The sequence below is a fragment of the Helicoverpa armigera genome, chromosome 5, assembly GCF_030705265.1.
Source record: "Helicoverpa armigera isolate CAAS_96S chromosome 5, ASM3070526v1, whole genome shotgun sequence".
Lineage (NCBI taxonomy): Eukaryota > Metazoa > Arthropoda > Insecta > Lepidoptera > Noctuidae > Helicoverpa > Helicoverpa armigera.
This window is the reverse complement of record NC_087124.1, coordinates 1,064,498-1,092,244: the sequence shown is the minus strand read 5'-3', so window position 1 is coordinate 1,092,244 and position 27,747 is coordinate 1,064,498. Positions and strand designations below refer to the sequence as shown.

Here is a 27,747-nt window from a genome sequence, read left to right as displayed (position 1 = left end):
TTGTACAAATCATATATTTTCTAAATGCATTTTAATATAAATGGTACTTTGGCTTATATATCATGTCACTCATTTGGTCAGATATGTTTATCTCTAATATAATACACTTTATTATAACTGTATAACAATTATTCTTTTAATAAAACCTACTTCGTAGGTGCCATAACTCAAAATCTTAATCTAACTGGTAGTCTATGTTTGAAAAATATACCGGAGTAAAGTTAGCAAACAATAAAGTAATTATTATCATAATTATACTTTAGTTTTAAAAGTCTATAATTATTCATCCCCAAAACATCTACGTTTAACATGCATTTTCAGTTTGTTAATAGTAGATTCTACCTTTACAGTTTTATCTATTAAATCTAGAGAGATCTTACTGTTTATTCCTACAGTTGCTAAACTGCTAAACTTAACCCAGGATATTGAAGATTCAACTCTCAAACTTTACGTCTAACATTCAAAAGTTATTTCTCAGTCTAACTTAAAATCAACCTTTCTTGAATTCAACCTTTTTCACAGTTCCTGTACTAGTTTCAGTATCATTTGATGAACCAGAATTAGAATGTTCCAGTTTTACTGAATCACATCTTTTATCACTACCCCTTTTACCTTTAGAACTTCGACTCAAAAGTGAAGGAGTTCTTATGCTTTTTCTTTGTTTTACCTTAACGGCTTTCTCCGGCGGTCTGTGAATACTCTCAGTTCTATGTTGAAGTTTATTGAGTCCAAAGTTAGGCTTGATTTGGGCAGTTTTTTCTAAATCACTCACATCAGGCAAAAACAAATCACTAACGTACACGTAATCATCTTTTGGTCTAGGAACTACATTACCGGGATTAATTTTTACGGGCACTATTTCTAATTTCTTTTCGTAAATTGTATCTGGCCCTTTAGTATCCAGAATATCATCCATGTTTGTTGGTGAATCTACTCCACAAACTAATTCTTGAATGAGTTTATCTTCAAATTCTTCATCCAAGTCAATATCATCATCATCGTCATCTTCATCGGAACAAAAGGATGAAAATGATGTAACAGATCCAGTTTGAATGTGAAAATCGTCTGGAAGGCGTACTCTAGGTACATTTGCAGGTATTTCAACCTGGCTGGGAGATGGCGTTATAACTATTTTTGGTTCCTGAGACGAAGGAATATCACTTGAAGCTATTATCACTCTAGGAAACTCCCTATCTTTTGCCATTATAATAGTTGTTTCTGGCTTGCTTCTGTCAAAAGATGCATTTCGCGATGAAGCGGGGTAAAAGTTGGGCGACAAACTATCAATATTTTCATAATTTTTAACTCCTACATCTTCATTAATTTTCTTTACTTGGGAAGCGTCGAATGAAGATAGGGGTTTCGTATTTTTATATGCAAGGCGCCGTTCTAATGTTGTTGTTCTTGGTGGCGGTTGTGGTGGCACCTTAGGACGATCATCCATGGATGAATACCCACGAAAAGTCTGCAAAGAGTTCGGTTGTAATGACAACCGCTTTTGGGCTTTCGGTAAATCTGGCAGAACTTTGGGAAAATTCCTTTTTTTAATGGTTAATAAGGCTTCTTCAGCGGTCATAGGATTAGCTTGGGAACGTTCCTCCCGAGAAGTCACATTTATATCGTTTCTAAAAGTGACTGGCGGTAAAATATTTGCGAGATTGTTACTCTCCATCCTTTCTAGTAATTTATCGTAATTCACATCAGTAACTGGATCTGATGAGGAATGTTTATGAGATATTATCAATGGTTTATCTTGAACTGCTAAAGTTACAACATTTGTAAATGTTTTTTCATCCTTATTAGGCTCAGTGTTACTCGGGGTTATCAATTCATTGTTCGTAGATTTTTCGAGTTTATTGGAATGTATTTGATCACCAGCGTCGAACGACTTAGAGATTTCTATAGGCTCTTGATTTAATATGGAGTTAGTTCGAGCGGCTGGCGTTGCATCTATGGCTACAGAAACTTTTTTAGACTGTATTCTTTCAGTAGCTTTACTTTTTATGGAATCATTAGATTTACTCGTTTGTTTAATACTGCTAAGCGACTGCTTATGGCTTCCTATAGACGAATGTGATCCAAGTGCCGAAGTCGATGTTGTTTTCTCAGATGTTCTAGTTTTACTATTCGTTTTTGAAGCGTAACTCTTAGAATTTATACTATCATTCATTTTACGGCTGTCCGTTTTGCTTTTCTTAGTATCTGAGAGAAGTTCTTCAGATCTTGTAAAAGGTTTTGCAACAGTCATATGTTTTTCATTTAAATCAGAATTCGATTTTCTTAGGATACCCGGAGAGCAACGGTGCATCATTTCATTGGCAATCCAATCCCTTACTTTAGTGTGAGCGTCTAAAGTACTGGTCGATAAGTGCCTCCTTAGCTTAAATCTCTCTCTGAACCCCCCTGAATCATCTGATTTAGGGGTCTTACAGGGATCAGATTTCTTTTTATGTTTCTTAGAATTGTTTTTCATTTTATTAAAACTCATCGACTTTATGACGCTGCAACCGTTTTTTAGAGTTTGCAAAGCGCTTTTGTCGTCCTTCGAGCTCTTTTGACCGATTACATCCACTTCGCCTATTTCAGCGCGGGGCTGATGAGAACTCTCGAGTGTTTGTTCCCGTAGTCTGAGCTTACGTTTTTTGAAATACAATATAGAGCAAATTCCGACGTTGACGGCGAGAAAGAGAATAGCTAACGACACTATCAACGTAATAGTTGCACTCGATGTTTTTACTGGCATGTTGGGTTTCGGTTTGATCGTAGTGGTGTATGTAAAGGTATTTTCCATTAATCCTGATGGAACGGGACGTGCTGGTTTCTCAATAGACATGATCTCCTTGTATATAACGTTAGTGTCTGGTCTTCGTACTGGTTGTGAGTAGGGACGCATTTTGCCGTAAATTGATGATGAATAGTGCGGAGTTTCCACTACTTGCGGAGCCCATATTCTGCGGATTGGATCTGGTGAAAAATGTTTTATTGTCAACCTTTATTTAAAGTCAATTATAATTACGATTTTAGTTTAAAATTATAAGGCAAATAAATATCTTACCTACAACACTAGCCGTGTTTCTATGAGTAACCTTCGGTTTTGTAGAAGGTGGAGGTTTCGTGGGAGGTGGAGTGTACTCAAACAGTGGATCTATGACATATTTGCTCATCTTGCTCGGTAACGTGTCCGACCAAAACTTAGTATAGTTCGAACGGTATGACTTGTCCACTTCTGGAGGGATGTCTGAAATTAATTTTCAAGAATGAAGTTTTAGTGTCGTGATCTAAGAAAGAAAAAATAAGTAACTCATTTAATTGAAAATAGAGGGGTGGTATTTTTAAAATGATTTATGATTCATAATAATGTCGAACAACCTACGAACAATTTCGTAATTGTATGGACTATTTTTTTTTTCTCGATATGTTTGCATGTAACTGTTCGGTTGCAACAAATTTGCATGGCGTGAGCCTGATTATGGCGATTTATAATTTATTTTAAGAACATCTTGTATACTTAACCATATTCTGCAAATAAAGAATTTGAGTTTGAATTTGAACAAATAAATAAATACATAAATAATTATACCTAAGAATAATAACTACTTAACTTTATTTCCAAAAATCAAGTTTTTATGAAAATCAATTACTGTGACTTAATCGGCTTAAAACTTAAAAATTCCTATTTCAATTTGCAACTGTTGAACATGAAAAATAAAAAACAGACTCAAAATTCGGTAGCCACACCACCGCGGCTAAACAAATGGGCTAGTATGAAGAATCACTAACCAAATCTCAAATAAGCTTGTCGGGTACCATCATATTCAGGCCAGTCAAGATCATATATACTCCATTGTTTTCTATCCAAGTTGTAGAACTTCACTGGAGCTTGAGAATTTGGGGACCTGAAAAAATAAACATAAATAACGACTGTTTGAATAAACTAAGTGCAACTTATAAGTACTTAACAAATCCGTCAGATACATAGCAGTCTATAAAACATATAAAAAAATCTCCTGTCATTTGGTTTAGCGTTTCCGCAGTAAAGAAATCCCAAACGCACTTTTATTCAATAAGTAAAAATCAAACAGGAACTATCTTCTACAACTCTTACCGATTAATCGAATATGCAGTTCCTGAGATTATCACGTTTAAAAAAGCAAACTTAGTATAGACTTAAAATAAAGAATAAGAATACTAATAATGGGTCAAAAAGTTAGTTATGAAATGAGGAAACAATATGAACACTAATAGTAGGTCCTATTGGCCATGAAACTAAAAGCAGACAAATTGCAAATACAGATAACTAAAACATACCCGTATTTAACGAAGTTAGTCCACATCCTCATGAGGACTTCACTGAGCAACTTCTCATGCTGTGTATATTCTTTGTCAAAGTGAGTGTTTGTCGCTCCAAGAGGCACGCCAAATACGTACGGTAGTTCTTGCCCTTGCACGCTTTTGTTTAGCTGCAAAAATATATAGCTTAAAGCTTGATACAATCTTTTTGTTCATGATTATTTTACCCTTCACCACTGATCTATTCAAAATTACTGATTGAGGCCTAAATGCCGAAACTACTGAACCGATTTGAAAAATGTATTTCAATGTGTGGGATGCTGCACTATCCCTAAGTAACATAGGCTATATTTACAGCTACGGGAAGAAGTTCCCCTGGGATGTGTGTAAAACCGTGGAAAAACAGATAACAATTTATAAACTACCGAAAATCAATACGCAAATACCTAACTACTATCTATAATTGGTCATTATTGTTACCAATAATGCGTCATGTCAAGATGATTTGTTTGACCATCTACCAATGCCTATTAAGAGGACGAATTGGAATTTTTGGCGCCAAGGATGTCAATTTATCTCAGTAAATACAAAACGGATCAAAATACAACTTGGTTACCTGAAAGTTCATGATATAAACCTTATTTTGTTAGTTGTAGAAACATGATTAGGTAACTTTTATAACAGAGAAAAATATATCAAACATACCTCTTTTTAAAAAGAGATTCACATATTATGGGCAAACGGGACCGATTTAAGCCTCTTAACTTTTTTAGTAGTTGAGTATATACATACTCTTTAAAATTGTAGTAGGAATTTTTATTAAATTATCATTTCTAAATATTAAAATTACAAAACCATTTTGTCGCTTACGACTTTTAGTTATAAGCTAGCGCGCGTATTGTTATCCTCGCCCCGCTCAGACGCTCCGACCCCTTTTGGCGCCTTAGATGCGCGTGCCGGTTATGGAATTATTGTTGACCAATTCCTCGCCTTAAATAAAGAAAATAGCAATAAAATTGCTCGTAGTACAGCAAAAATATCCTTTTTTATTCCCATTCAAAAATCTCCGTTATTAATCCCTTTGAATTCCTAAGTAACTATGTATATTCAAACATCTCTAAAAAAAACAACTAGTTGCAAGTAAAGTTCAAACATAGTGTTTGTTCAGTATTAAAGCAGTATTTTAAGTTTGATGTACCAGTGTACCAGCTGGTACCAGCACCTGATGTGCACTATCTTCACACCAGTTTACGATATCATTATGAAACTAATTTCATAACCTGAACTAGGGACGAAGCACGGTTAGTTGTAGTAAGTAGAATCAAGTAAGAATTTGCTTTGGTAGTAGAATTATATTGGTACATAAATACCTACTATATTATGTTTTAAATATCATCATCGCCTTCTGTATACTAACTACAGTTCTAGTCTACAGGAAAGTTATCCCTGTCCCACGAGTCATAATATGAAGTGGTTATAATACTCGTAATACTGTAAGTTGTTGTCAAGTTGTTTATTTAGATTAGTCAAATCTTGGCAACTTCACAATTTAAGGAAAAACACTGCGTCATAATAGGTACTTTTAGAAAACATGTTTTGACCTAAGAAGTTCAACTTGTACTTTCTAGTTATCCAACTTAGGCACACCGCAATTGGCTTTGAACACACTCCGAAAGAACCCCTCTTAAATAGTCCTTAAAACTTAAAAATGTCGTCTCTGAACCTTTCAAGGTATTTCACAAAACTATTGTTCTACAAACGAAACAAAAGGCAAACACAATGCATTTTTGGAGAAGGCTTGTGTTTTCAAACGAAACGTGAAAGTCGATTTGACATTAGAAAGCCCAGTGTTCTTGAAATATTTCGTTTTGCATGTATTTTCTCTTGAAATTTTCTGCAGCAGTCGTTTTTGTGTACTCTTCCATACAAACATGGTAGACAATAAGAATTTATCATTTCTAAGAAAGTCTTGAGCATCTGTTTACAATAAGAACTATTAAATAAAACTGTCTTGGGGATATTAAATTTTTGTGAAGTTGAATCTCTGTGTATTGTCAAATAACGCATAACTTAAAAGGAATAGGGAACTTTTCGATATACCTGCTGTATTATTTTTTATTTGTTTATAATTATTATAGTTGCCCGTTTTGTTATATAACACTATGTAGTGCCTTGTGGACGTACTCTACATTACGTAAAAGTAAGTTATCCGTCTCTTACTTTTATGTAATGTATCTAGCAACTTGCCACTGTTCCTATTTTGGCCATATCATATAATCAGTCGAAAGATGCAGATGGAACCCTAACTAATGTAGTACACTACAAAATTGCGAGGGTTTGAAAGTTGCTTTACCATTCTTCCCTTCATCTAACAGAAAGACATGTGTTGCTGGGGAGTTTGTTGCGCCACTTCTTCTACCCAACTAAAACACATAGAAAGTGGTGAACGGCGGGTGGTTTGGGGGCTGTCTTTTCTTTTTGAGGTTCGAAAAGTGCTGATTTATCAACCTAATTTGAATAAACGTTTTTGAGTTTGAATTTGAGTTCATTCATTTTGGAAAGTCATACCGATACCAACATGTGTACCCTTTTACGTACTTACCGCAGCATAATCGGAGCTAATAGAATTATGTCCAAACACGTAGAAGTACGACTGTCTGTTGGCTTTGGACTGGTAGTTGGCGAACCGTATGACAGGGGCTAAAGTACGAGCGTCGCTAAATACGTTGAGTATCACGTCCCGGTTGGTTTCCACGTTCCATCGCTGAGGGTCCAATTTTGATGGCGAATATCTGAAAAATGTAGCTTTTTGTTAAATGGGGATATTACAGTTACTGGTTATGGATCTAAAACCTCCTATTGTATTTTTTTGGCACCTACCTCTATCTGTCTTCTCGTCTCCCAATTTTTACACAATAGAGAAAGCCATTTTAGCATGAATGCGAAACAAAAAAAATCATCATTAACGACATTAATAAGGATAACATAATAATTCGACCATTTTAAAAGCTATTGGGATATTTGGGAATAAATACATTATCTTAAAAAATACTTACTCTTTCAAAATGGACTTCAAAGTTTGGTCTTCAGCTCCTTCAAAGATAATCTTTGCAAATTTCTTGATGAACTCGTCTCTCTGATTCTCCAAAACACCGTGTTCCAATTCTATGACACCAAAGTCATGGTACCTTTCTATTTCTGTCACACCACTTAGCAGTTGATACCTGGATAGAAAAGGATTAGTTAATAATGCTACCGAATAACATGTCGAGAAGTTTTTACTAGACTGTCTCACCTTCAATTAAACCGAAGTTAGAAAAACCTTGACATAAACCTGGCAATAAAGTGATTAGAAAGAGTCAGCAGTATGTCTTTTACTGACTTCAAAGAACTATCTATTTTCGTAGAAGGAACTACGCCCCAACCTCATTTCGATAATGAAATAAAGAAAAATAACAACCAATAAATCTAACAAGCAAGTATTTAGGACGTACTTTTCTAACTTCGAAAAATACTCTGTATTGCGAATACAAGTTACTATTCTCAGACTGTAGGAAACTTAGAGCATATAACAAACAATGACTAACAGAACTATGGCTATCAATATCTGCCCGAATATAATGCTTGCAGTGATAAATTCTCGCGAAACACACCCCTTATGCCGAGTACACACAGACAAAAGGTAAAGAAGAATACTATTAAAGTAGTTATTGTACCCATATTCGTACAAATAAATGTTTTTTTTTTTTTTAAGATTAGAATAGACCTAGACATTGAAGTATAAGCGATGATTTTCTCCTTGCTTTTGCAAGATCCGATGTTCATGATAAGAAATAAGGTAAAATGATTTTACGAGCCCAACAAGTCAAGAAAAGCTCTACTGTTCACCCAAATGACAGCAACCAGACGTTCGTACATTTAACCATTGTATACACAGCTTATGATGCAGAGTATTACTATTGAAATCTACACACACTGATCTTCCTCCTTCTGTCTACAAATTCCCTCACACGTTCATGTTTACATGGAACTCTGACTAGCTTTAGTTAGGGCATTTCAATATTCTTAATTTTGTATTTGTTGAGTATGTGTGAGTGGACAGGGTGTTAATCAAATCCTATACGTACAGTAAAGTTGTAAGTCACCATAAGCACTTTTATTTGAGTTTCATAAAGATGATCATTTGTTTATTAAAAGACAATCACGATAAAAGATCAGCCGAAAATAAATTAAAGCACAAAAGTATAACGAATTCATTTTTCAAGGGGGATCTTAAGGTCAATCTGGTTCAGAGATTTAAAATTGACAGATCAATTTATCTAAGACGGAAAGTCTTGATTTTAATTCATTATTTCTTAAGCCGATAGGATGACTGAAGGCATTATTAACGATTGAATAATGAAAATTCTTGAAAGGAGATTTATTTTGTTCGGAAAAGGGCATCTTTTCTTCGCGATATTTTATAATTTCATCTTTAAAGTATAACCTATACACGATATTTTATAATTTAGTCTTTTGTGTCTATAACCTGATGTATACTTACTTGCTTAATAAATTCGGGTAGGATTCCATAGTTTTAGCGGGCTCATTGGGTATAAAGGACCCCGCTACCACTGGTCCCAAGGGTGTTTCAAATTCTCGGGCTAAGATCTGCACTTTCTTTATTTCTGACAACCTAAAAACAAAGATATTTACAGCAGTCTCATTATTAGCAACTTTATTACCCTCCCTTGGCAGACCCTTGAATCTGCCAATTTAATTTGAATGAATACAGAAGTTGCTTTCTCACGTGTAGGTACCAATTATACGCAGTAGAAGAGTTTTTGACGACAAACTTAAGAAACACTGGTCTCATTTGAAAAAATACTTTATTGTTAGATAGACAATTTTCCAAGATAGGTAAGCTAATTTGTATAAATTATTAAGTAAGTACATAGAAGATTCTTGCACATGTACAGGATAAACCTGAGTAAAGCCCAAATATTAACAAGGAGTAGGTAGTAATATAATAACCTAAAACAAAAAAGATTTCTCGTAGATTCACCTGTCTAGGTAAATACAACGAAAAGATTAAGAAAAATTGTTGTTCAATTTAGGTTAGGTCCATCCTAATTTATTTGTTTCGGGAACTCGATAGTTTTCGAACTTCTACTTCAACTCTAGAAATGAAGGATATCTCTCGAATTACAGAGTTAAGGTTTATAAATAGGGTGACCACACAAACACACTATCGAAAAACAAACAAGCGCAAACCACAAATACTGTTGTTAATAAAATCCTCTGCTAGCATTAAAACCGAAATGGACTATACATATTTTATAAGGCTTTTAAAATTTCTATAAACGTTAAAAGCTTTTAACGCTCGAGATGAGGAATAGAACTGTTCAATGGTGAATATTTCTCGGTTTATTGTTCGTTAAGATCTGAGGCTTAAAGTTATTCGTATTGCTAAGAATAAGGGTCTTAGTGTTAAGTATTGCATTGTGTTTTGTGTGCTAACTTTGAGCAGTTGAAACGAAACGATACACAGTTTGAGCGTCCGCATTCTGCAGACTTTTAATCGGCCGATACCTTGTCTGGGCCAATAAATTAGTATGAAGATGTAGGTCTGTATACTAGCGCGCACATCACAAAGATTATCAGGTATCAGGGCGACTTAAAACTGTAATAGGAATCAAGATTTTGTCAAATGATAATTGCGGTTGGCAATCCAAACAACATCAAACCAACTGGATTCTGTTTTATTACATTTTTGGCGGGCTTATCTTTATTCTGTAAATTCCTACTGCCTTCTAGGTTCAATTAATATCATATTAGTTAAAATCACAATTATTATAAGGTACTTACGGTTTTTTCTGCAAGCAAGTCATCATATTTTTGGAGTTCGGGTTGCAGCCCAAACTTTGGGCAACTTGCAATGTGTAAGGAGTCGGGTCTTTAGTCATCGCCCAGTCCGATAGTGCAGACCCAGACATTAGTATCGCGCGATGGAATAGACCTAAAATTAAAACACATCCATATGATATACACAATACACATACATACAAATAAATTATTTTAATCATCGCTCATTCCTTCTTTGCTCTGTATGAGAAGAGAAGTATCGGGAAAGTAAAAAAACAAAATGATAAAAAAAGTATTAGGTAAGTACTTTTATTATAACTTTCAGTTGCATTACAGTTATCACGCTAACGCTCGTTTAGCCCACAAGATGCCATTTGAAACGTATCGCGATTTCACCTTGAAACGATTAAGGAAACGTGGCGGAGAAACTCGTGCGTTCACAATAAAATATAGCTTGTGTAATGGCCTGAACATGATGATATGTACCTACCTACCACGGAGAATAAAATGACTATCGGAGATGTCATAACGCAAAATTTCTTTAGAAAGTAGCACGCCAAAACACTGGTGTTCGGGGGACAAGAAACGTTACTAGCTCCGCTCACAAACGCCTTCTTTAGAACCCGCCCAGTATTTTTAAAACAAATCATCAATCAATAAATACTGCTTAGTCTTGATTGGACAAGTAACCTGAAAGTTCTAGTGGCTGATCACACCTCCCGTACGTTACTTGACCTACAAGAAGACGCCTGACTTAGGTACCTGCCTTATGGTCTCAACTTTCGTTCCTCCGTGGTACCTTTACCTAACTACAAGGAATGAAACATGAAGGCGATGTGAGTACAAGGAGTGTTGAGAATTAAAACTTGAGACGGAATTCAGTTTTTCTTCGAAAAGTGCTGCAGCTGCATCGTAAACTATAACTTACTTGGTGTGTGCGTCTCAACAACACACCATATTTCGTGACTACGTTGGATTTGGCTTCCAGTCTAGCTAGGATATAGCTGATCAAAATTACGTAATACATGAATATTAAAGGCGTAGAGTATATAATAATATTGTGTAGGTGTGGCTCACAGCTTCAAATAAATCAAAACTGATATTAAATTTAGAATTGCAGTCTCTCGCATTATTATTTTTGCGTTTTCATCTAGATAAAATTGTAAAAAAGTTGTTATTATCATTCTTAAAAACCACTTACTTTATGCGTATTTAATTGCTCTATGTTTTTATATGTTCTTTGTTTTGGTGGGATATCATCAAATGACTCCTCCCGTGGATGTGCTTTTATTGACTAAAACCCTCAATTTTTTATCTGGAACCCTTTTCGTACCAAGGCCACGGTAACTCTTGCAAACAATCCCGCAGCCCTAGGCAAACGCAATAATCCTTACCATTCGATATAGGTGACAGCATCAAGAAGTTAACACACGCAGCGCCGGTCCCATGTCCCATCAGAGTGACAGATGATGGATCACCATTCAGGTCTTCTATATTATCCTTGATCCATTGCAATGCTGCCAACTGGTCCAGCAGACCATTGTTGCCGTAAACGTGTTCTGTTAAACTTGGTTTCATAAAACCTGGAAAAATATAATTACCTAAGGATAAGGTTTGAACTATAAAAGTTAAAAATCCAGGTTTGCATTTGTTTTTCAAGTTGTTAAAACTTGTATCAATTTTGTTTTATCAATCTATTGAAACTTCTTAACCTGTTTGTAGGTAACTGAAGTGCTCATTAGATTGTTTCAGAGAGAAGTGCATATTTTTTTGGCCTTTTGGTGCTTCTTAAGTTTGAGTTTGCGGATCACGAAACTATCAATCTAGCACTTTTAAGTTATATCTATGAACTTTCTAAGTGTATCTTGGGCATAATATCCATTCAAGGATACCTGGACTTAAAAAGCCCGCAGTAGCTAACCAGTATTGAACAAGCGTAGTTATTAATGCTCATTCCTTCTCTGCATAAGATGCCCCGTCCTGCAGTGGGACACAAAAATACATTATGGAGGACATATGCAGGAAATTATTATTTCTCCTCACCTAAGATTCCCAGTCTAAAGTTGACGGTGATGACCATGACATTCCCATAAGACGCCAGGATCCTCCCATCGTATGGATTGCCAGAACTCCACTCGAAGGAGTCGCCGTGTATAAACACTAGCACAGGAAACTTTTTCGTTTTCTGTTCTGTGGACAAAAGAAGAATGTCAGTATCTACCTTTGTACTAGTATTATAAAGAAGAATCATTTCTTGTTGGCTCCAAACCAACTGAATCGATTTAAAAAATATTTTGCTGAAATGCTACATACTCTTCCCGACGAACGTAGTCTTTATTTTATCCCACGGGACCCGAGTAAAACCATGACAAAACGGCTAGTCGTTAATATATACCTGAATGTGGTTTTGGTTATGATAAATCAAATCCAAGAGTCATTATTATAATGTACCTCATCTGTACCAAAATAAAGGTACATAGCCTTTCACTGGAGAAGAATAGGCAAAAACACAAAGGGCATTCAGAAACGAGTTTAGGTACACTATAAATCAACCTGCAAACCGATAACCGTTCTGCGATCACCCATTCTATATGTAAATCGAGAAATATGATCAAATATTTCCCATGAAGTTTTACACATAACTCCAATACTTGGAGCATTTTGTCAACCGGAGACGCCATTACTTTGCTTTCTCCTTTGCCAAATGTAAGGGTGTGTCTGCACGGTGCATGTTAGCTGTTATGCGCAAGTCGCTAGATCCACATGTTTTTAAATGCATGTAACTTGCGCATGTGTCTCAATATCCGCAAACTAATTGCACCATGTAGACGCCCCCTAAGTAAGAACCCGAATCTTATGTGTGAAAATGGCTTTTTATACTAAGATGACTCATGGCGATTCCAGTTGGTTAAACGCTCTTAGCTCCAACACGCCTATACAAGAAAATATGCACAATTCACTGATATTCTGATTTAGTGAGAGCGTTTGACCGATGGGCCGTTTTATATGCATTGAAAATGAGTGGCCCCATTCATTTTTATGTTATTTAGTATACTGGATCAATTGGAAACAGAAATGGAGGTTTTAAAAAGTATTTACGGTCAGTGGTCGTCATAATTTTTTATATAAAAGAAGTTATTTTTTGTTGTAAACGAGGGGTCCAATTTATTTACATTTTATTTCTGAAAGATAATATTTTACTGGGAAGAATGTACAAAATATTTCCGAGATAAAGGAGTAGGTACTTATTTTTCTGAAAAACAATAAAAAAATGTATGTTAGCAAATTGAACCAAAATTACGATTCTTAGACCCTAGTTTACGATAAAAGCATTGCCTGAAATATTCAAAAAGAAAAACCTCATTGTAATTTTCTTTAAAAAGCTAATCTTTATTTATTTGATAATCTTTCCTCTGAGTGGATGAAAAGGGGGAAAAGTCTAGTTAATTGTGGCCAGTTCACGCAGGCAGTTTTGAACTTTGTAACTTTTTGCATAAGGTTGCTTTTTGAATAGTAATGTTGAGTTTTTTAGCTTTGCTGAATGTAGGTAATCGTTGCAAAGATCAAAGGAACCTTTCCACAAATCAATCCTGTCTAACCTTTTTTCGCTTTTTTACTAATGTTAAAGGTATTGTTGCCTTTCTGAATACTTTTCGTATGAAAGTATATTTTTGTAGTTATACTTTTTAAAGAATGGGTTCTTGAATAAGTAAAAGTAGGTACTCATGATATATTTTATAAGTAGTTTGGCTGTTAGGGTGTAAAATGAATGCTAGTTGGTGAAGTTTTTGGCTACCTGTAATACTTGAAAGCTTAAAAACTTGATTGAAAATGTAACAGCCTCAAATTAATTCACAAATATTCCATAATTTCATACCACACACGATTTTAAGGATATACAATATGGTAATAAGCACTGTTTGCGAACTCTGAACTTGTTACTAACAAAACTCCTTTTCAATTGAAATGTTAAGACAAGTAACGCCATCTAGCGACAGTATTGTGAACTACTGCGAACTTTGAAATGAGAGAAACTGAACAGTCTGTAACAAAGCTGAAACTGAAAGCAACGGAAGTAGTGTAACATTTCGTTCATAGATGGCGTTGTTATACAACTGTAGGTGATTTCTGTGTTTCTAAATAATATATTTTGTTTTAAATGAACATAATATTATTTTCTATGTTATTTAATTGTTGAAGTTGCGGTATATTTATGGCTATAGCTGAAGAAAGCAATAGGGTTCCTAAAATCTAAAATTTATTTCTGCAATAATTTTCTTTCTTTTATTTTCGTTTTTAGTTCTCATAGTGTTTGGTTGAAAAAACGTGACATTTGATAGCGAAACAAATAATCGTTTAATTAAATTCCAGATACACTAAAGTATTTTCAATCCTCCTTAAATATGTCATAAAAGTTATTTCACGACATCTTTATTCTATTTAAGTTAACTTAGTATACTAAATTACCAACTAAAACTATAACAGAACATCTAAATATTTATACGCAGTCTTAAAATAAACGCTTTAAAAGGACATAAAGGCAAGAGCGTGAGTAACGTGAGCGGAAATGAGGGAATTCTAGTGGCGATGGCTTTCAGCACATTATAGTACCGTTAGTAAAACCGCAGTTTGTTTTGCGCGAGCGAGTTACAGAACATTCTTGAAGTATTTTTAAACGATGACAAAGAAGGGGTGAATGAGAGATAATGGAGTCGGCTTTTAGGCTCAATGGATGCAGCAGTGTCCTAACAGTGTTTAATAAGAAGTGACTGCCTATTTGACCCCTTGGGAAGACTGATTGTCACACTATCTGGCTTCTGACTACCCGTAGCGACTGTCAAAGATGTTCAATGACCGTGAGCTTTGACCTACAGTTTTAAGTGCTCTCAATACAGTCATTGGTGTATAAGAACAAAATATATTTCACTGTTTAATAAACTAATGTGTCTTGCTTATAATTATAACTAACTTTGAAAATATGTGTCGTATATAAATAACTTTCAAATGAAATTGAAATCGCGTAAAACAAACTGTCCCTTTACGTTCTGTACTACCGGAATACCTCTATCCTTGTCGGATATTCGAAAATAAACAAGGAAAGAGCATTTTTACGGACTTGACGTAAATTACAGAGCCCTTTGTTCAAATCAAAGCGAGGGTTTTCTTTGACGAGTCGGCTTTAAATGTAAGAGTTTTAAGACTATTAGGATTTTGGTACTTACATCTTAATGAGGCAACAAATAAAGATTTTAAAAAGGATATACTTAAATCATAATGTAGAAAGTTTTAATTTTATGACCGTTTTTAAGCTACTTTATCACTAGCTTAAGTTTTTTTTTTTTAATAACAGACTCGTAAGCCACCGAAATACTCAACAAATACCATTTGCATTTCATTCATCGTAACTAAGAACGGAGTAACAAAATCCTACTTTGAAAATATCGTAACTAAAATAATATACCTAGAAGTAATGTTTCTGTGTTTTCCATAGCCGTGATCAGCCGTCTCAGAGCATTTAACAAACTGAAGCCGCCATTAGCGCAAATCTTTTTGCGAAAACGTGTGCCAACCTGCGTTTGGAGCAATGCAACAAATTTGTGATCACATCGTTACTTATACTACAGCAAAACGGTCAATCATAAACTTGAGAACATAGTGAGTATAAAAGCGGCGCTCTCATAACATTAACAGAAGGAATGCACGGTGATGGCGTGTCCGGTTATTTAAATCATCTAAGCCAACCGCATATATTTTGTGACTCACGCGACAATGTTCTGGATATGAAACTACCTACATACTGTATGTTTCCTATCGACAGATCGTCTATTATACTATGCCAATTTATTTACAACAATCTTTACGCTCTATAATAGTAATCTATACCCATTATCATTTTTTATTAATAAGTATTATTAGAGAAAAAAAAATGTGAAAGGCTCCAAAATAATAAATAAATTACTCATTTGGGAAGCTAAACTATCCCCGGGCTATCTATATTTTATCCTGGTACAAGAAGTAGGCAGTCGCTTCTTGTAAAGCACTGGTACTCAGCTGAATCCGGTTAGACTGGAAGCCGACCCCAACATGATTGGGAAAAGGCTCGGAAGATGATGATGACAAGAAGTAGTTTCCACGGGATGCAACTGAAACCGCGGGAAACCACTAGTTCTTGTGAAAACCTAAGTATATTCTGGAAATAGGTTATGATAGCACTTGTTAGTAATGAACCATTAACTTTTTAGTACCTATAAACATTTGCGATCTTAAACCCCACACGTATTCTGTGTTTATCCTAATGAATGGTTCGGAAAATAGATACGTACTGTTAAATACAGTACAAAAGATAATACTTACAAAGTAGTATTTTTTTTGAAAATTGGTGCAAAACTTGTCTTTGTTTAATACTTATGAAAAAGAAATCGATTTGTCTTTGCTTTATTACGTCATCATGTTTTCTAATAAGTTTTCTTTTAAAAGCCAATAATAGAAACATAATTTGTCTTACCTTAAACAGGAAATGTTTATTTTAACAAACTAAAAATGTTTATTTGCAAAACATTTATTTACTAACGAAATAGGTTAATTAGTGAGTTGTAGGCAATTAGCCAAGAAAACGTCTCAAATGATATATTTCAATGGCTTGGTATACATTGCCATTTTGGTCGTTTCTTGACATCCAAAGGAACCTTTGTTAGTTCAAGTCAATCAAATTGTAATTAAAATTTGACCTCATTAACGGTTACAGGTAGAGTTGAAATAGAATTACTCCCACATTCACTGTTTTGTTATGAAATTGCTGTTTCCCACAGTTTCGCCTACATCCTGAGAACTTTTGACCCCATCAGATTCAGAAGTAGTCAAAAGCTTGATACTTTATTTATGTTACTTACAGTACAAATCACTCTTTCACTCTAAGGTTGGCTGTAAGAAAACCCATCACTGGGTTAAGCTCGCCGTTGTACATAATCTCTCTGTTTTCAGTGTGTCAAATGTGTGCAATAAAGAATAATAATTAAAAAATATTTTTTTAAAAATTACAAAATAATTGTCATTCTTTATTTCAATCTTAAATTCAGAGCCTCCACAGAAGAAAGAACTAACGGCCAGACTAACTACAGATAATTCCATCAAACTTTTCTTTATAATGTGCGTACTGCCAATAATACCTACATACCTACATGACATGAGTCAGAGCATAAAACAACTATTTGCAGACTGCATGATGCAGTTACTGTAAATCATTATCCTAAAGTCCGGCAAGCGTTAAGAACACACCCATGGTCCACGACATGGCCCATGGACTAAAGAGTGGCCATCCATCTATCTCCCGAGCCTTTTCCCAACTATGTAATGTCCCAGTCTAATCAAATCCAGCTGAGTACCGGTGCTTTACAAGGAGCGAATACCTATCTTACCTCCTCAACCCAGTTACCATGCAACTCAAGACGATAAGCCTTAAGACTTTAGTCAATCCTTTTGCAAATTTTTCTCACATTGCACGTGTCAGATAATTACAGTTTTTGGACATTAAAAAACAGGATTAAAACAATAGTGTCGTAACCCACCAGTCAACACGTCTACTGAGCATTGTTCACCGGCTTTCTTTGTTCCTAACGGCCTTTTGTTTGTAGGAAAATTACGTGAAAATTTTACTGAGACATTGTACAGGGAAGTGACGAAGTTCAAATGCAGTGTGTGATTTGATGTACATAAAAACGTGTTATAATATTGATAAGTGGCATTTGAGTCTGTTTTAGTACTGAAAAAATCCTTGAGTGGATTTGGAAAGTAAGTAACGTTGTACAATTGTTGATTATGAAGGAGTACGTCTATGTAAAGGGACGTGACATCATATTGTTTTATTGTATTTTTTTAAGATTAGTGCTTGTAGTAAATGTATAAAACTTCGCTTGTACAATAACAATTGCAGGAAATTAACCTTCTGCATTATGCATTGTTAAATGGCTCACGTTTGTTAGGTTACGTCTGGAGTTGACGGGACGTTTCCCCACTCCAAACAAACTTGAACTTTAAACGCAAGTGGTGAGAGACGAAAATGGAATGCCGAATAAAATTTTGTAATCCTACTTTTTCCATTTAAGATTTTATCGAGTTCCTTATAACAAAGGTATTATGTTGAAGGGTGCTCGAGTAGTAGTTCTAACGTTTTGAAAGTGAGGGCAATGTTCTAGTTCGAAGACTTGACGAGTATGTCTTGATCTGTGAGTGAAAGGTCTGATTGGGTATGGAGTATGTGTATGTATGTATACTCAATTGAATGTTGCTCCTTTATTTTTTCAGTTAATGAGTAAATTTATTCAGAAGGTTAGAAGGAAAGTCACTCCATACATACATATAAAGCACTGGTACCTTCAGTCTAACTAGTTGAAGCTAATTGTTAGTGCTTTAAATGGAGCGCCTGCCTAAGCCTTGCAAAGATTGGTTATAACTTTCTGGCTTCTGACTACCCGCAGAGACTGCCAAAGATGCTCAAATGATAGCCGAGACCCACTAATTTACCTTTATTTCCAAAGAACTTAGTAGATGGTTACCCATCCAAGGACCGACCACGTCAACCATCGCTTAACCTCATCATATGAAACTTCAATAGAGGAAAAGTCTATGCAGATGACGTTTCACCCTACCCCTATAATACTCCTATTATAACCGGCGTCAGCTGCGCACCAGTTCCAGATCTAATTCTGTCACTTCCGTCGTTAACTATCCAAATTCTTAAGATATAAATAAACATTGGAAACTATCAGAACTAGCGCGTGAAACTAAACTTTGTACCGTGAATTTCTGGGAAAGTATTTTGAGATCTGTATTCGTTGTTTGGAAATAATGATGGCCTTATTTTTGGATTGGTAATGTCTATTTTTGAGGTAATTTGTCTTTTGGAGGAAAGTGCGAAAAACTGTTCAAACATTTTGCAGTTTTCTTTTAACAATTTGTCAAAATAAAAAAACATTGCTTGAAATTAAATGCAGTGCATATTTCACTACAAAGATTACAGGAACAACTGCAATCCAAAACGCTTAACTCCACCGCTTTCTAGTGAATAGAAATTAAATAAAATGTGCAATAATAGAGCTGTCTATAAATTGCACTAGATATATTCAATTTCAATTGTTAATTAATTGCTAGCATATAATTTAAAAACTTGTAATAGTTTTCAGCTCACTAAACCTCTTATCACTTAAGTCTAATTATGTTCATTTTTACGGAATATTTCAACCTTTTTTACCCAAAAAAAAAACCAAGAAACACGTAAATAAACTGGCCTGATTCTTTCCAAATCTCTTTAAACGAATGTGTACACTATTTCGGTTTCGGCCGACATTTAGCATGATTGACATATATTTACTCTTACAAATCTTCGAGATGGCGCCAAAGCTATTTTTAAATTACAAGTAAACTCGCTAATGTATTTTAAAACATTTTACCAGCTGGTTAATAAATTAGGGATCCATATTTTTGCCAACCCGCATTGAGCAAGCGTGGTGATTAACGCTCAATCCTTCTCCATGTGATAGGAGGCCTGTGCCCAGCAGTGGGACGATAAAAAGGGCTGATGATGATCCTCGTTTTTGTAATTTTCTCAGTCCTGAATCTAAATGATTAATGTCTATTTCTCTATTTATGGAAAAATTGGAAAAGTGATTTTAATCGCTGAAACTTACACTGCGAACTACAATAACGGATCGATAGGTTGTTTTGCGATTGGAAATTGAATTTGAACATTAGCTTCATATGAATTATATTATGTCTCAATCTCTAATCGAATCTTATCTTAAATATTGATTCGATATTGGTAGTAGGTATTCCAATCAATGAATTTTAGAAGAGATAGCACTAAGCTGCGTGCGGAAAGTTGTTCCCTAGTTACACGGGGAAAACTAGGACTAGGTGAGCTACTTAATAGCTATCAACCACGGTGGTCGCATACCTATTAGTTTCACTAACCGTAAGCGTTCTAACCATAACAGTTCATTACTTATAGACATCTCTTTGATCCCCGTTATGACAAGCTTCAAACGCCAAACACTCTATTTATTGACTTGTATTGGCTGGTATATGAATCTGTTACAGGAAACAGCTTGGAAATGTACTAACTGTGTAAATATGTCATTTTGAACAGAATGCACGTTTGACTGTAATGAGGTAGTGTCCTACTTGCTTAATGTATGGCATGTAATTGATTTCGCTTTCCGAAAGCCAAGTATAATCATCTCTATACACAGAAAGTTTTCCTCAAATAATCACTGAATCTAAATAGTACTGCCTATAAAGCTAAGAGAAACAGCTACTTAATCTGAAGTATAATAATAAAGAGGAAATATTTTGTTTGCACCTAAAAGCTCCAAAACTACTGATCCGATTTCAAAAAATATTATACTGTTGGGAAGCTACACTATCCCCAGGTGTCAAAGGCTATATTTTATCTGGGTACGAGAACAGCTCGTAATCTATACTAATATTATAAAGAGGAAAACTTTGTTGGGTTGTAATGAATAGGCTCAAAGACTACTGGACCGTTTTTTTTAAATTCTTTCAGGCTATATTTTATCCCGGTACGGGCAGTAGTTACCACGGGACGTGGGTGAAACCGCGGGAAAACGGCTAGTTAGTTTAATATAATAGCAACAAAAGTACAAAAAAGTTTTTGAGAATCCTCCAATCCGTCTTTAAGGGTTTTATAAATAAAGTAAACGGTATTTAAATGTCTTGACGAATAAGATGCGATTAGACGTAATACTTAAAAACTTTTGGACGCTCATTTCTGACGCTAAATAGGCAATCCAACTTTTTGATGAGCACTCCGGTTATTTAGACATTTTTGAAGTTTCGAGATTTTTTTTACACTTAAGTGCAAAAAAATCGAGCCAATTAGTTTCGTTTGTGAAATAGATTGTAAATGGTAAATGTTTTAAATACGTTTTACACTGGTCATGATATGTACAGCACATTTTCTACATTGCAAAATAGCTTTTTTATGAGTCACTAAAAGTATTTTTTATTTTATTTATAATTTAAATTACTTGTTTGAAATTGATAAAACAACGTAAACAAGTGACACAAACACTCACCATTTACTATGAAAAAATATAAAGTGGTAATATAAATTAATCTATAAATACAAATGTGACGTTTTCAAATGAGATTTCAACGAAATGGTAGGTATTGTGAATTTATGTTATAGTCTAATGTTAACTCATTTACATTCTTAAATGATTCACTCTCGGAATTTCACAAATTTTCACGTCAGTGCCAATTTTGTTTATCAGTTGTTTCCCTGTTCCAAAGGCTGTGTCTCCTATGTATTCTTGTAGATGTATAATCAAAAATAAACTCCGTAACATAAAAAAAATACAAAAAAATATAATGTAATCTCATTTCGGCCTCTATCCACGTGATCATTTATTTCGAAGTATGTGAAAATTGTGGAGCTCCTGCCAATTTATGTGATAGTACTAGCGTTGAGTACTATTGCCAATAATAGGCGCCGTGAGATTCTAGTTCAATTGTTGACAGTCGTTTTTTGTGGCCCGTTGTGTAACCATGTACATGTTGACGGACGAAGGACTGGGTACATGATTCATTTTTATAGGTACATGTAGGTTAAAATCCTGTCGATGTGATAGAAGTACATATTCAGGTATAAAATTACTAAAAGATATACGCCACTAGCCGTTTTCCCGCGGATTCACCCGCGTCCCATGGAAACTAGTGCAAGTATCGGGATAAAATATCTCCTATGTTATTTTCGAAGAATGTAGCTTTCCAAAAGTGAAATAATTTTTCAAATTGGTCCAGTAGTTAGACGAAGAATACGTTTAATTGTGTTATCCTTTAAAAAATATATTCCCTTAGTAGAAACTTTCCAGAAAATGACAGTTCTATATCTAACGTTTAGTTTTCAACGCAATAACAAAATCTAGTTCCCGTGTGGTACTACAGGTAACATTTCCGTGCAGTCAACTCGTTGGAATTTACTCAAAATATTTTTAGTAAGTACTGCACATTGGCCGAGTTACTATATTCATTCACATTGCAACACTGTCATTCAGTGTTGCGAAATTGACTGTTACATGCATAATTTTCGTGGATGATTTTACAAAAATATACCTAAGTATGATTTTACCAGCTTTTTTTTTAACGACGACGTCAAAATTCATCAAATGAGGGTCCCACTGTGGATGCAGCGGTGAGGGAGTATCAGACTCTTACTGACTAAAAACCGTCGTGTTCCGTCGTAGGCCTTTTATGTACTAAATCTCGAAATAGTGAAACATATAAAATTAAGTGCACTGGTACGTAAACATGGTATATTTAATTTATTTGATTGAAATATACACAAACGAATACAAACACATTTGATCCACAACAAAACAAGATTAACAAAATATAATTTTCAGTCGAATCAAAGTAGAAGTTTGTCAAACTTTAACAATTTATTTGTTAACGCTGAAAAGTACATAATATCGTAAATTTTATTTTTGTCGTCTAGGCGACCTTGTGACGTTATATGCTTCAGTCACCAATATGTTCTGATACTACAGAGCAAAAAAATGCAGAAAACCTACTCTTCATATTTATCTAGATTTCGCCTACAGGTACCTTCTAAAAGAACGCTCGCACCTGGATAAAAAGTCATCCTATTTTTAAGTACTGCCAAGTTTCATTAGAAATCGTTCAGCAGTTCAGAAGTAACAACGAATTTTGATTGACACTATGATGTACTGAAGTTGGCCTCCGGTATTCACAATTAAATCAAAAATTACTGATTGAATTTTCATGCAGTTTTCATCAACATAGAGCTTTTTATGACGAAGGTTCGGCATACAATGTGTACCAATGAGAAATTGTGGTAGGTCTCTGTTTTACAAAATCATTGGATTATTCTTTTTCTTTCTGCAGATTTTTTCCTTGCGTAAAAGCATGGAAATGTAACAATACATATTTTTAACCATTTCCTAAATTACGAGTACCTATACATTTTTGCATACCATGAGTTGATCGAGAAAAAATCTTGCAAAGTGGAACTTTTCACGTTACGTTTAATGTGACTGTTGCTGTTAATTTATATCACAAATTTTATTTTAACTAAAGTGACGTAAATTGACTTGTGTATTTTTTCTACTGTTGATTAATTTCGATATTGCTTACTAAAAGTTCTCGTCTTAATCAAACATTTTTTGTTCTTTTTCATGTTAAATGTGTTGCCATTTATCACTGGAAAGTGTTTGATGGAGAAAAATATTGCTGTAGTAATTTACAAAGTGCTTTACGTGGTTTTTCTTTGGTTTAGAAACTGTCAATCTACGTGTACCTTTCATTTGACAGTTCAGTGTATCAATTTATTACGAAATATTCGTACCTACATACAAATAGAAGAATTCATTTTTTTTTTATAGACACAATCATTCAAAAACACATTATTTTACGTTACTCTAGCTAGAGGAGTGATAAAATTGTATATACATTTAAGAAGTTACTGTCCTTTGGTTCTCACTCTAGTCGAGTAAAAACTAATCATAACAAATTATCCAAACGTCACGTCGTTCCCGCGTCAGATTGCCGCCATCTTTAAAAAGTAAACACTCGTTACTTATTTTTATTGATACTTCTGAAAATTACAGAATATCTGTGTGTATTTTTCTTAGATCAAAGGAATATTAAAGGCGGGCTTTAGATTTCTCGAAGGAGATCAATTCTTATGAAGGATGGTTATTGTAAATATTTCTTTTCTCAGCAGTGTTTATTACGACGGGCCTACGTTGTGTAACGTCTTAATTTAAAAAGCGAACTCTTATTTTCTTCTTTGCAACATTATTAAGAGTTTTTTTGGCAACTATACATATCACTTCTGCGCAGATGAAGGCAGAGCTCAAGATTCGTGCCGATAACTATACCCATAGTATATTTCTGATAATTTTCTGCCGGTTTCATGGTAAAATTAATAAGAGCAGTAATCATTTCTGAACTGACATTCATAGGGAAAAACTTGACTTACCTCTATAAGGAACATAAATGTTCAAGTACAAACAATCTTCAGACTCGTTTGTGAGGAAAGTCTTCAACTGATTCATATAGTGCTGGCGACCCGAAGAGGGGGGGTTTCCCTTCTTTATGGGGGGGAGGGACTGAGGGCAGACTGGGGCGAACCGCGTCGCCATTTTCACGTCCCGCCATGGTGGGGCGCTCACTGAAAATAAAGGTTTTTAAGTATTATTAAAGCATAACTGAAAGTTAAGTGATATTAAGAGGTTTAAGCTGGCACGTTAGTACTCGGATAAAGTATTGTACCTACTGACTATCTGGACAAATGGACAATGTATCAGTGAAAGAATAGTTCCTGAAATTAACGCGTTCAACGTAATAAACGTTAGCTGTGTGACATTTAATACAAAAATCTAGATCCAAGAAAGCAATGGTTCACGTTTGTTATTCTGACATCAATTTGAATTATAATTTTATTTCTCAAACATACTCGCAAAGATATAAAATGTAAAAGCTCTTCGTCCGCAAATTATAGAGCCGTAACTCAGGTTACTGAAATATCAATATTTTATTGAGATAGAAAGAAAATATTGAGTACTGAGAAACACTAAACCTGTACTAAAGTGTTTTGCTTAAACGCTTGAAGATTTTCTCAGAAAACTCCAGTTTATTTGAGACTTCGAGATAACGTTTCTGCTGTACCTACAGATAGCAGATACTTCTAGAAGTAAGAAAATAAGTGGCTAGAATATAGGTAATGAGTACAAAAATAACAAGTTATTGTTTTTATTTTATACAAAATCATGCACTATCTAAACCCCTTTCATTTTACAGATCATTATTTTGATGGATATTATGTTTTTAATAAAAGTTAAGCCTATTTATATTATCAACTTTCAATTGAATCAGTTCATCAGTTTCAGATCCAAATATCAGATTAATTTTTGTACTCTATCAAGTTGGCAATGGTTCCTTAGCGAAAAATAATACAAAGGTAGAAATTGTCGAGGTTACAATGCAATATATCACTTAGTACCACAATAATATGGTAAACAGTCGCTTGAACACCATTTTGCATTCTGCGGCCATGCAGTGCTTGCTCATTGTTTTTAATATTTATGTTGATCCTCGCAACTCGGTTTTTCTATATTGAAGTGATAATTCAAGTTTATTTGATTCCATTTGCATTTTTTGTGTATATTTTCTTTTTGTACTTATAATTTAGGTTTTGTTTTATAGGGTTTGGTATAAGTACTATTGCAGAATACTGTGCGGTTCACGTTTTTCCGTCTGTCTGTCAGCGGCCTATGTCTCAGGAATATTCACAAAATAATTTAAATAAGTACATCCTTAGTTTGCTAGTTTGACTTCTAGTCAATCGGTTTTGTAACTCCATCGTCTTTATATTAATAAACAATCGGGACTGAAATGTCATGTACAGATTATGTCCAGATTGTTTAAATAAATTATGTGTAGGCACTAATCGCGAAATTTTAAAACCCTTTAGAGTCATTTCACAATTTTTTTACAGCATCTTGCATACCATCCATTGCTTTCTTGGTCTTCTCTTTACTTCGACTTAACGATATAATGAGAATCTTTTATTTTATTTTTTTGACAACAAGACAAGAAACGGGTTCTTATTCTACATGATAATCATCCACAATCATGCTCAACACCTTACACACAACGTGATCCACAAATATTAATAGAAAATTCGTTTTTTCTCCGAATTAATGTTCACAGTTGTGAGCCTATGATTGGCATGTTTAAAGTAGCTATAACCGGCGAATTCTTTGCATTCCAACATACCTACATTATTCCAGAAAGTTCCACATACTTTGTCCTGAATTACGACTAGCCGTACAATTTAGTATAAGATTTTATGGTGCATAAATTGTTAGCTTTTAAACTAGGAACGGAAATGGCAAATGTATACGAATAGAGTTTTAGAATAATAGTTGCATAAAATTGGCAACAGAAATCTGTAGTGTGGAATAAAGTTAAAAAGTTTGTTTGTTTGATTTTAGATTTTCAAACATCTACACCGAACTTCCGAACAAAGCCGCTCTGGCTTTAATCATGGCGTTAATCATAAAACAGGGACCTGGAAACGTTGTTTCAGGAATTTAGGATTCAAGAGCCATGGGCAGTGTTGTATGCAGATTTAGTTGTGAAAAATGTTTGATATATTTTGGAAATTGATGACTATTTCTCGTCAAAAGACTTTGCCTCTTTGAAGTCAGCAATTTGGTCAGTATAGTCGTCGACAAACTTTTTGTCCTTACAGAACATTGTTTTGTGGTGGATGTGATTGTAGGGCTAAATGCGCGTACTTGTGCTCGAAATTTAGCTGCAGACCGTTATTGAATTTTGCGAGAACTGTTACTTGGTACTTATAATAGTGTTTAATCGAATCGAACGGTTTAACAAGAAATGTATATAGGTAGATATTTCAAATAACAAAACTTAACAGATAATGGATACAACAAAACCACATTTTTCCTACAATATTATTAACAAGATCTAAGATACATGTTCTCTATACTTCCATAAATATTTAGTATCGCTGGATCTGTTGACCTGGCACTGATCCCAACACTGATCTTATCTCGAAACGTTTTGAAATAAACTGCCATAATACAAAGCTGACTGCTTATGAATGTTTGTTTAGAACATGTTATGTTCTTACCTGGAGGCATAAACCTCAAATGTCCAGTCGGAGGAGCAGCATATGGTATGCCAAGAAACATTTCCACATATTGAAAGTCATACTGGCGACTCGGCTTCACAATGAGTCCTCTTAAAGCACCCTGCCTGAGGTGGTATTCCCTCGTCAGTCGTTTCCCTCCGTCATCGTTCGGGAAACTTCGGCTGTCACCGTACACATTCGCGGCACCTTCGTTAGCCATCGGTAGCAAGAGGGAGACAAAAATACAAATAAACATATTGTGATTTATAAACGAAGTCGCGTGCCGGTTAGTGGCCATTTTGTTTATGAGCATCGGTTTGCTCGTTTTATGCTGCGCGTGCTCAAAATAGTTGCTGTTTTATTGTTTGTTTGCACTCAGCTTTTATTGTCCACCGTACACTGTGAGTCTGCGATCTTAATCGCGGTTTATTTTTAACTATTGAACCATCATTATCGATATTTCACGCACAATAATTTTCAAACCAAGCCGTCAAACATTCTCAAATGAAAAAATATTTGGAACATCCAATTTTTTCCCTATATTTTTTTAATGATAGCACAATTTGGTAAACACTATAATTTTGTAATTTTTTGCCTTTATCTATTTTTGTTTTCGTGATTTTTTTTTTGACGATCGATATACGGCGTTTGCGCGTTCTGAGCGCGTGATTCCTACTGGATAGCGTCCAAAGTTGTCCCCGCGAGTCTCTAATACCGAAATACTACGGCATTCGAAGCAGAGGGGATGTGCATTTCTCGGATTGTTTCTAAAGACGCGAACATTCCGCGCGTTGGATTTTCTTTTGTCAATCTGGATTTAGTTCTTCAATTGTTTCAAGTGCTAGGCAATATTTTGTTTAGCACCCGTGAAACTGCTTTGATATTTCAAGCGAATAAAACAAGTTTCGGCAACTTTT

General features: G+C 34.8%; 1 protein-coding gene across 1 annotated transcript; it reads right to left on the bottom strand.

Moving 5' to 3' along the window:
* LOC110379449 (uncharacterized) lies at positions 1–27,501 on the bottom strand. Its single transcript, XM_064034790.1, has 12 exons — positions 26,831–27,501; positions 24,152–24,343; positions 12,178–12,324; positions 11,529–11,717; positions 10,138–10,288; positions 8,834–8,965; positions 7,347–7,514; positions 6,893–7,082; positions 4,309–4,460; positions 3,781–3,896; positions 3,056–3,238; positions 1–2,964 (listed from the first exon to the last, which is right to left on the bottom strand). The coding sequence occupies exons 1-12, from the start codon at positions 27,141–27,143 to the stop codon at positions 491–493; spliced, it is 4,407 nt and encodes a 1,468-aa protein (XP_063890860.1). The 5' UTR covers positions 27,144–27,501; the 3' UTR covers positions 1–490.
* Between the last annotated feature and the right edge of the window lie 246 nt (positions 27,502–27,747).

What these genes read in the sequence shown, in the direction of transcription:
- LOC110379449 (XM_064034790.1), bottom strand. Translation starts at nt 27,143, where the DNA reads ATGCTCATAAACAAAATGGCCACTAACCGGCACGCGACTTCGTTTATA. An exon ending in TTTGAGGTTTATGCCTCCAG is followed by an intron (nt 24,344 to 26,830) that starts GTAAGAACATAA and finishes CTTTATTTTCAG; the next exon opens with TGAGCGCCCCACCATGGCGG. An exon ending in TTGAAGTCCATTTTGAAAGA is followed by an intron (nt 7,083 to 7,346) that starts GTAAGTATTTTT and finishes TACATTTTTCAG; the next exon opens with ATATTCGCCATCAAAATTGG.